The 10,727-nt window shown below is 41.8% G+C and overlaps 1 protein-coding gene across 2 annotated transcripts; it reads right to left on the reverse strand.

Annotated features, from left to right (window-relative positions):
• Positions 1–1,120: 1,120 nt before the first annotated feature.
• On the reverse strand, positions 1,121–9,568 carry LOC106097576 (uncharacterized protein C7orf43 homolog). 2 transcript variants are annotated; one of them, XM_019355797.2, is made up of 7 exons: positions 9,170–9,568; positions 8,905–9,052; positions 5,697–5,758; positions 4,301–4,473; positions 2,764–2,894; positions 1,749–1,910; positions 1,121–1,284 (listed from the first exon to the last, which is right to left on the reverse strand). In XM_019355797.2, the coding sequence occupies exons 1-6, from the start codon at positions 9,286–9,288 to the stop codon at positions 1,857–1,859; spliced, it is 687 nt and encodes a 228-aa protein (XP_019211342.1). In that variant the 5' UTR covers positions 9,289–9,568; the 3' UTR covers positions 1,121–1,284; positions 1,749–1,856. The 2 variants fall into 2 exon arrangements, with proteins under 2 accessions (XP_019211342.1, XP_025760799.1); XM_025905014.1 differs by lacking the exons at positions 1,121–1,284; positions 2,764–2,894.
• Positions 9,569–10,727: the final 1,159 nt, after the last annotated feature.

The following is a 10,727-nucleotide window of genomic DNA, read 5'->3' on the forward strand; positions in this document are numbered from 1 at the left end:
ATGAAGTTTATTGGATTTACAGGAAGTGTGCAATAATTATTGTAACAACCAACGATTTATACAGGAAAATAATGACTATTCACAAGGTTGCACAAACGTTTGCATCCCACTGTACGTCCTCTTTAAACTGTCAGCCTCCTACAGTATCGCTCGTTTTCTACTGCACAGAAAAAGCAGTTTTATGATAATGCAATGAAATCAGAGTTAGCAAAAATTGTATTCACAACTAAAGTGCAAATTTTATAATTGTTAATTTTTTTATGTAAAAAAAACCTCAAGCAGCTGTTTCTAAGCCACATTGGGCCCATTTTTGGTCCACGTTCACAAAGTTGAGCGTCTGCGCTGCCCGCCAGCTCAGCTGCTGGGATATTTACTCTGGTTATTGTCTTTTTTATGATCTGGAACATGCAAGTCTAATAAATGAAAAACACAAAGGAAATGAAGGAGGGGGCAAATATCACAGCAGGAAGGTCTAAAATATTAGAAAGTGCTGCTAGAAGTTAAATCAAAAGATAATATAAACTGAAAGTAAGTAAATAACTACTGCAAGGGCTCGACACACTCTGACTGGATCCTATTATAAAACTAAACTTTTAGCCCCTCAGTGTCAGTGCAAACCATAGAGGCTGACATAAGAATAGTTTAAGACATAAATCCTTTAAGTTTGAGGCAAGAAGCCAAGATCCAGCTGTAAACCTTTGACATGTTAAATTAAAACGTGATGACATTATGGTTTGTTGACAGCACAGTATGCAAAACAAAACAAAAACAAAAAACATTTCTTTACAAAAACGTAAAGTTCTGTTATCACGTCCACATTGTGAGACATGAAACATACTGGAGCTTACTTTACGCTGTTGAGCCTGACTCGATGATCCTAAAAGGAAACTCGAGTGAAACCAACAGATTCAACTATAAACAGAGACGTGTATGAATAACAGTGATACACAGTTAAACAGTTTTAGCAAAAACAAACATTTTTAAAAAGTGTGAAGAAAATCTTTAAAGTAAATAAAAATGTTGATGTGATGGAGGGAATTTGTCATCAGATAGAAGCGTAACAAACAGAAGTATCCCTCCACTAACCTGAGCTCACATCAGAATCTCATCAGCACCTCTGATTCATGTTTCATTCCTCATTCACTGACTCCATCTTTAGCATTTATTACAGTATGATTGTTGCTTCTTCTTGGGATGAAGACAAAGATCTGACGGCTGCTCTGTGTTGAAGCACAGCCACAGGACAGTGATGCTTTTGTCATAAGCTCCCACAGTCCAGATCACCTGAACAGACAAACAGAGTGAGAAGAAGTTTAAAATGCTTCTAGGAAATGTACCAACATTAGACCAGTTTGCAGTAGATTTGTGTACATTTTGATAGATGGACATTTTTCACCACTATCCATTTGATGGCAAATAATCAAAACACAAATTTCATTCCAATTAATTTTAGGGGGTCTAAAGTTACTTCTCAACAAACCGCTGCTTCCAGTCAGCTTGGACAAAGGTTACTAACACTTCTTTGGGCTGTTGTGTTGCTTTAGTCTCGTGATAGCTTGTTGAATTGTTTTTCTACAGCCAGAAGGTGAATGTTTTGTCTAATAAGTTTTGTCTTATTTTTACAACATTTGATTAAGAGCCAGTCCGTTTTGATTGTGCAATGCAGTATTTAAACTACAGAAGGGGGTTAATGTCTCATCTAAATAAAACAGGTAATGGTAAACAGTACATGCACCAGAGTTTCCTACCTTTTGTGTACATCTTTGATTCATTCCAGCACTAGCACCTTACACTCTCTCTTGGCTATTTTTACCAGTGAAACAAAGCTGGGATCGGGGGACAGGTGAGGGGCTCGATTAACAGTTCCTGCAGGAGAGGTTGTTGTCTGGAGCTCCACCATAGCGCCTGACCTGGACCATGAACAAAGATATCACAGACATCATTGTGGACTGCAATATGAAAGATTGTCTCAAATGCGTCTCCAGTCTTGCACAACTACTACAACGTCTCTAAAAATCTATTATGTGAATCTTTTATACAAATATATTTGGCTTAAATCTGACATAACTCAAAAGAATTTCCATCCATCTTCTTCTTCTTATCTGGAAACAACCTAAGCAGAGAAGTCTCCAGTCTCCTCCCACAGCTTATTCAGGGGAACGCCAAGTCGTTTCCATGGCAGCGGAGAGATATAGTCTTACCAGTTTGTCTTGGGTCAGCCCCAGGGTTTCCTCCAGGTGGGACACCTTGGAACACCTGACCTGAGAGGAGCCAAAGAGGCAACCTATGGCTCTGGCTCATTTCCATTTGGAGAAGCAACAGCTCGACTCTGAGCACCTCTTGAATGACTGAACTTCTCACCATCTCTAAGGGAAAGGGCAGCCACCCTTTGGAGAAAGCTCATTTCTGTTGCTTGTATCTGTGATCTTGGTCACAAACCAAAGCTCATGACCACAAGCCAACAGAACACCATCATCTTCCAAAATCAGAAATTTTGAGGCCACCAAACTGGAAGCCTTCCAGTCCAACGCTGCCGCGTTATAGACGTGTGGAAGATGGAAAGCCATTATTTACATTTTTTGTCAATCAAAACTGTGCCAAATAAAAACAATACAGCAGTATGAGCGGTGTAGTAATTCCTGGTTTAAAGTTCTTCAAGGATCAAACATCAAACTGAGCATAAACATTATCACTGGGCTGGGTTTGTGTACTGTTAATATTACGACAATGTCAATACATTTAACAACTTATTTCCTTTGGTACCTCAAAAATCCCAGTTTTGAGAATCTGGAAGGCCACAGTGAAGGACAGTATGGAGCCTTTCTTACACTGGCCCAGGTTGTTGAGTGGAGACTGGCACACAACCGCTCCCACACTGGGATCCTGACTTCCTCCTAGATGGATGCACGGACAGTGAGGAGCAGGTAACAAACATAAGCAGGGGGAAGAATGAGAATTTAGACTGGATTAGGTATCCGATATAGGATTGGAGCAGAGAATATTTATCCAATTCAAGAATTCAAGGCTACGTTCACACTGCAGGTCTTAATGCTTAAATCTGATTTTTTTTTTAACAAATCCGATTTTTTTGTCTGCTTTTTCACACTACAAATAAAATGTGACAGCAAACGCGCTCCTGTGTGAACCCCCAATGCGGCCCGGATGCGCAAAAAAAGACATCACACACAACGTGCTCTGTTTATGGAAGTAAAAATGGCGGCTACAGAGCTAGTAGGTGTTGTTGCAGCAGTCTATCAGTTTCTCTCCATATGCTAATCAAGTCCAAAACCTCAGTTTCTGTCCATTGACTCCGTCTCCAGTTTCAGCCGCCATGCTCTCTCGTTTGTCTTCTCCGACGCTGATAGTTGGCGTCTGTCTCATGTCAGGGACGTAAAAGATGGATTTAATATGACATGACCGTTCAAACAGCAGTCACTTTCTAAAACATCAGATATGTATCGGATTCAGGACCACATACGAAAGTGACCCAGGTCGGATTTGAAAATATCAGATTTGTGCCGTTCACACTGTCATACCATGATGGGATATGAGTCACATAGGGTCAAAAAAGTCAGATTTGATGTGAACGTAGCCTATGTATGAAGCATTTGAATAGAAGAGCAGCAGTTCAGTGATTCTGACCATTAAAAACAGGAATCATGCCACAGAAATATTGGTATTTCAAATCCTTGTGTTCCTGCAGTCCACTTGTACAACTAGTCTGGATTGATCACCAAGCTCTTACACTAAGAGCTTGGTACCTGCAGTACACCTAGGCGATGTGTTTAATTTGTCTCAAAAGTTGGATGTTGGAACTGGAATGTGTGATGTCCCGTGAGCTGTGCGCGTTCCAGGAACTTGGGAAATCAAGAAAAAACAGGATTTGCTTTGGTTCTTAGCAAGGTGCAGCCATTTCTGCTTCAGCAGCAATAGAGCACAATGCTCAGGTGGAGGGAGGGGGTGCCCTCTGCAGCACATTCATAGATAGAACCTAGCCCGTGTTCTGCATATGGCTTATTTAGCCAGACACAAATACACAGTGGCAACATTACACATTTACAGTTTTGCTACCATTTACATGCATTGCTCCAACTTTGAAAATGGGGGTTGGATTGGCTAAAGAAGAAGGGGAAACTTTCATGTAATGTGTTTTTATTTCTGGATTTTTGGTTGATATTCTGTCTCTCCATTAAAATGAAAGACTCGATTCTTTGTAAGTGAGCAAACTTCCAGATTCAGGAGAGGGAGCAAATAATTATTTCCCACACACTAGGAACTGTCTGTAGGATTTGATACTCACCCTCTGAATTCCAGATCAGACGAGCAGCAAGGAAATCTTGCAAATTGTTGAGCAGTGTGTATTTCACCCAGAAGTGTTGTTGAGGCCTGACGGTCCTTGGGCAGGACGCCATCATCACCAACTCTGGACGATTTAAGTGAACACTGGGTATCGAGTAACAAGTAGAGATGCATCTGGAGAGAGCATGATAAGTATTATATTTCTATTATTAGAACATATAGCAGGAATTCTTCTTATAGGAGAAAACAAATAGCACAACAAGACTACAATTTCAATTCTATACAATTCTGAACAGAAAAAAGTCATTTAATGTTCTTATATGGAGATTGTTTTGGTTTCTTCTTTAATACATTTTGTATTTCACACATAAAGGCATACAAAATGATACAATGTGCTTATCCCTGTCAGGGTCACGGGGGGCAGGAGCCTAGCTGGGCTACCACAGGGCGAGAGACAGGGTGCACCCCGGACAGGTCGACCAGTCTGTTGCAAGGCTAACACATAGAGACAGACAACCATTCCCACTCACAGTCGTACTTATGGGCAATTTAGAATTAGAGTTAACTTAATCCCACTAAACTTTGATCGTTGGACTGTGGGAGGAAGAGAACCCACGCAAACTCCACACAGAAAGGCCCCAGGCGCTGGAACTGAACTCAGGATCCTCTTGCAGTGCTAATCGCAGTGTTACTCCTGCTAGCGTTTGTTGAGCAATTGCTGTCCTTCTACAGCAATGCATAGAGGTCAAAGGTCTAATGTAGTGCAGCCGCATAGATGATCCATAGTTGCTACAGTCTGCGCTAAGGGTGCAAACACGCACTCAGTTGTTATTTAAAATAGATGTTAAACTACAAATTCTGTAAGTCATATAAATATCATCTCTTAAATTGTTAAAAAACTGTTTTTATTTTGCCACAGTTGGTGAAATTAATCAATTTATTTTTGTATTAATTTTCTCTAAATCCTGTTATATGTTTGTGTTCAGTCAAATAACATAATAGAGCGCTGTAGATCCAAAAATATAGGATTATAGCTCTATCTCTATATATATGTTAAAGGTTATTTGTATTTAGAAGCCTGCAGCATTTTGATGATGCTTTGGTGCCCTCTAGTGACTCATGTGAAATAGTGATCAACTGGGAATTAATGTTATTTCTGTTAGATAAACTCGTATGATCTTTATTTGTAGACCACACTAAGCAAAGAGATAAATAAAAACTCAAAGGGAACTTGAAGCCTGTTTGCCATCCTTTACTGGATGCAAGCAGCGGCTGTAATTACTTTAAAATACACGGCAGTCGTTTCATATAGACAGTACATGCAGACAGTACTGCTCCAGGATTGTTATGTACTGCTACTGCTACAGAAATACCTCAACAAGAAGACAAATAGTTACCTCATGGCAGGATGTACTGGACTGTGCCACTGTAGGACAGCCAACAATGGGACTTCCAAACCCTATGAAAAGACAACAACATTATTTAATAATTAAAACCTCCTCTTCTACCCCTCTACCTCTTACATTGGACTCTCCAGGAGGCTGAAAGCCCCATAGAGGGCAGAGAAGTGACAAGGTGATGAGAGGCATTATGAGGTCTTTCCATGTGATTTCCATGCATCCTCATTACATTTTCACTTTTTACAGGTGGGATAAGGTCCTATGCTAGCTATCCTAGGTCCATGCTAACCAAGCCTACCTCGGATATGGGCAAGAGAAAAGTGAAACCATACCATCGCCAGGGTTAACAAGGTCCCTGTGAGGTGTTGAGGAGCCAGGATACTGATGAAAAGTGTACTGAAACAAGAAGGCTCCAATCTGCAAGAGATGAGAACAGGGCACTGTTGGAGTGCTAATATGCAAGTAACCCCAGGAGAAGAGGTTACATGAACAGGATGTGGGACCTCTGATATCTCCAGCATCCAGATTGTCAGCAAAACAACTACTAACTCAGTGTTCTAACATTTGGAGGAAGGAACTGCTCTCACAGCTAGAGACTGACGAGGTACAACACACAGGCTACGGCAAGGGGGAGCCAGGAAGACAAGTTGGGGGAGATATCATCATCACCCCGAGCTTGGGTACCAAGCCCAGGTACGATGGAAGAAGGAGCGTTGAGTGTGAGAGAAACTGACCTGAAAGGTCATGGTGAAGCTTTAAATTTGGACCCTCCGTATTCAGTTACCAAGATTACGTGAAGTACTCTCTGAAGGTCTGCTAGATGATGTGAATGCAGCACTACGGACAGTTCCTACTGTAAACATCACAGAGACTAATCTATACCCTTCAGTACCCTGGAGAAGGAGACTAGAGACAAGATCAAGGTAGCGTGGAGGGAAGTTATCGGTATTGAAGTAGAAAGAAATACAGCAAGCATGAGAACCGGCCCCATGCAACTACAGGCCAATAACCTGCCTCAGTACCACATGGAAGCTCCTGTCAGGCATCATATCGGAGGCTGAACAGGCATATGGTTCAATACATGAGCGGCACACAGAAAGGAATCAGCAGGAATACTAGAGGAGAGAATCCCCAGCTACTGGCAGACAGAGCAGGCGCCTGAGACTGCAAGAGTTTGAATAATACAGGCTAAGGGAAGCATGTATAAAGTAAAGAGAAAAGGCACAGTACCTTTAATTCCTATGGCATGTTCTAACCTCTGTAATAGAAACTGTGGTGACCAGTAATGAATGCAGCACTGCGACGTGGCAGATTTCTTTTCTGATGTATTAATCATACATTTTTATCATATCACATTAGTAATAGTAATATCATTTTCTCCCTTTAGCATAGCAAGAGCACTCCTGTCACTTAGTTGTAAGCATGTGCACTACAAATGGGCCTTATGCTCTACACACACACACTTGACGCAGTGAGGCCAGTGTTAGTTCATGGGAGACGTTAAACAGATAGTGAGACTCCTGTTTATCAGGGACGTAAATCCTTAGGTGATGGCCAAGCAGAAAACAAAGTCATAATTCTGTCTGTGAGGGAGAATTATGACTCTGCCATCCCACCTACCCATGTCATGTTTGGTGACAGGGTGTGTACCACACTCAACATGGACCAGAGGAAGCAAAGGAAAGAGTTGTCTCAGGAGATTAGAAAGAAAATCATAGACAAGCATGTTAAAGATAAAGGCTAGAAGACCATCTCCAAGCAGCTAGATGTTCCTGTGACTGCAGCTGCACATATTATTCAGAAATTTAAGATCCATGGGACTGTAGCCAACCTCCCTGGATGTGGCCGTAGGAGGAAAATTGATGACAGATCAAAGAGACGGAAAATCCAAATGGTAACAAAAGAGCCCAGAAAGACTTCTAAAGAGATCCGAGGTGAACTTCATGCTCAGTGAACATCAGTGTCAGATCGCACCATCTGTCGCTGTTTGAACCAAAGTGGCTACATGGGAGACGACCACGGAGGACACCATTGCTGAAAACAAATCATAAAAAAGCCGGACTGGAATTTGCCAAACTACATGTTGACAAGCCACAAAGCTTCTGGGAGAATGTCCTGTGGACAGATGAGACAAGAATTTTACTTTTTGCCAAGACACATCAGCTCTATGTTCACTGACAGAAAAATGAAGCATATCTAGAAAAGAAACATGGAGGAGGCTCGGTTATGTTCTGGGGCTGCTTTGCTGCATCTGGCACAGGGTGTCTTGAATCTGTGCAGGGTACATTGAAATCTCAAGATTGTCAAAGGATTCTGGAGAGAAAAGTGCTGGCCAGTGTCAGAAAGCTTGGTCTCAGTCGCAGGTCATGGGTCTTGCAACAGGACAATGACCCAAAAACACACAGAAACACCCAAGAATGGCTAAGAGGAAAACACTGGACTATTCTAAAGTGGCCTTCTATGAGCCCTGACCTCAATCCTATTGAGCCTCTTTGAATGAAACATGGCGTCTGGAAAAGGCGCCCTTCAAACTGGAAACAACTGGAGCAGTTTGATCAGGAGAAGTGGACCAAAATACCTACTGAGAGGTGCAGAAGTCTCATTGACACTTACAGGAATCGCTTGATTGCAGTGATTGCCTCAAAAGGTTGTGCAACAAAATATTAAGTTGTGGGTACCATCATTTTTGTCCAGGTCTGTGTCATGCATTTATTATTTTTAAATAATTCTGTTCAAGCATGGTTAAAAAGCAATGTGTGACTTTCAGTGGTTAACATTCATAGAATTTGTATTTACTTATACTTTTGTCCGATTACAGTTATTTCTGTGACCATTGTGAGGTTTTCGTTCATTGACTGAAGGGTACCAAGAATTTTGTCCACGTCTGTAAATGATATATAAATTAGGCACAATCACTTCCTTTATTTCTACTGTGTCTGGACTCAGTGGAGACCTTCAAAAAGCAGCTAAAGACATGTTTATTAGCTTTTAATTGGAACGGGCTTTTTATGATGTATTTATGACTGTATTGTGTTTTTACCTTGTAAAGCACTTTGTGTCTGTGAAAGGTAATATAGAAATAAACTTTACTTGCTTACTATTTATTGTAATCATTTGGCAGCTTTAACTTTGCACTAAACTTGTTTTCACAAAATCGCACTGGTTTTAAAAAAGTAAGGACACACTCTCCATTGTGCCTTCTCACCTTGCTGGATTGCTGTTCTTCTTTCTCTTGTAGCTGCAGCTGAAAAATGAAGGTCTGCTCCTCCAGGGCACTGAGCATACAAGGTAGATGTGATGATTTGTTGTCTATCCGACAGAATGAAGCCATGGTGATCTCCGCTGACTGGTGGCTTTAATAGAAAGTGTAAACCGTTATGCTCATTAGGAGGCTAAAGAACACAGAAAACAACTTGCCAATTACTTCCCTGCTTACAAAGCATTTGCACACCGAGTGCATATGTACTTACCAGACGTCGTCGACTACGAGAACTGAGCCATCAGGCATCATGGGAAGGTAAGACGAGTTATAGTTTGGAAGAATCTTCACATCTTTGACACACATTCTGTCCTGTGAGCTGCAGTTCATCACTGAGGAAAAAGTTACCCACTAACCATTAGCTGTTTATGAGCTTATTGTACTTCCAGGTACAATTGCATCATTTTGGTGTTTTGCTAACTTGACGCAGTTTTCTGGACCATTCAAATTCCCCATTTTTGGTATGTTTAACAGAATAGTATTGTATATTGTGTATATTCATCTTGTTTCCTGCGTTCAATTTGAACAAGTTTAAAATGCAGTAAAAATCAGATGAAGGTAGCGTGACAGACGTTTACTTTGATCACACAAAAATGAGGCAGGACTGCGTGATGGATAATTCTAAGGAGCTCGGAAAGCAAACGGCTTCTTTAAGTTTCTTGAAGACGTTTCACCTCACATCCAAGAGGCTACTTAAGCTCTCACATCAAATAGTCACAAGTGATTAAACCCTATTTAAACCCCGGTGGGCTGCCCCACCGGGGTTTAAATAGTCTTAAGCCACCGTTAATTTCTTACACTTTGTTAGGAAAATTGGAAATAATAATGGGTTGCATTTATACAGCGCTTTTCGGGGCCCTCAAAGCACTTTACAATTACACTATTCATTCACTCTCACACACTGGTGGAGGCTACAGTTGTAGCCACAGCTGCACTGGGGCAGACTGACAGAAGCGAGGCTGCCATATCGCGCCATCGGCCCCTCTGGGCATCACCAGTATGCAGTAGGTGAAGTGTCTTGCCCAAGGACACAACGACTGAGACTGTCCGAGCCGGGGCTCGAACCGGCAACCTTTCGGTTACAAGACAAGCTGCCAACTGCTGAGATCCTGCGAAGGGCGAACTGAACCTCCAGCCTCCCGGGGATCCGGCAGCTTATGCGCCACAGCAGACGCAGCTGCAGCAGGAGGCAGAGGGTCAGCAGCTGCTGGAGCGTCGTCATCCTCGGCTCGTAACATGTTCGAGTCAGGGGTCACCAACGTGGAGCTAAACACAGACGAGACGAGAGCTCTCACACGCCAACGTTTCTCACTCCAATGTTATTCTTGAACTAACAACTGAAAACATCGTACTCAGCAACACACTTCCTGCGTGTGAGTGCAGTCCACCACAGTGGAAATAAGGCAAAAACAAGAGTTTGTAGATAAGATAAGCTTTCTTGTCATTTCTGTCTTCACAAAGATTTTTCCGGGCTTCTTGAAGGGCTTTCCAGAAATCTTCTAGGGTTGTTGGCTGCTGCTGTTCTCTGTAAAGATGATGTGGGCTCCGAGGAGGCCGATCGATGGTGCACTCCATTGTGTGTTTTTCTCTTCAGGTATGCTTTTACTCCCCTTTTTACTTTAGTTTGGTTTTAAAAAAATTGTCATCTAGTTTTTGTTTTTAGTTTAGTTTCTGTTGATTATAGAAACATTGCTACTCAGTAGTTTGCAAGCCTGACAATATCAGGCAGAACTGATCCAGGGTATCACTGAGCTGGATGGTCTCAGGTG

This window comes from Oreochromis niloticus, unplaced genomic scaffold, assembly GCF_001858045.2.
Source record: "Oreochromis niloticus isolate F11D_XX unplaced genomic scaffold, O_niloticus_UMD_NMBU tig00008037_pilon, whole genome shotgun sequence".
NCBI lineage: Eukaryota > Metazoa > Chordata > Actinopteri > Cichliformes > Cichlidae > Oreochromis > Oreochromis niloticus.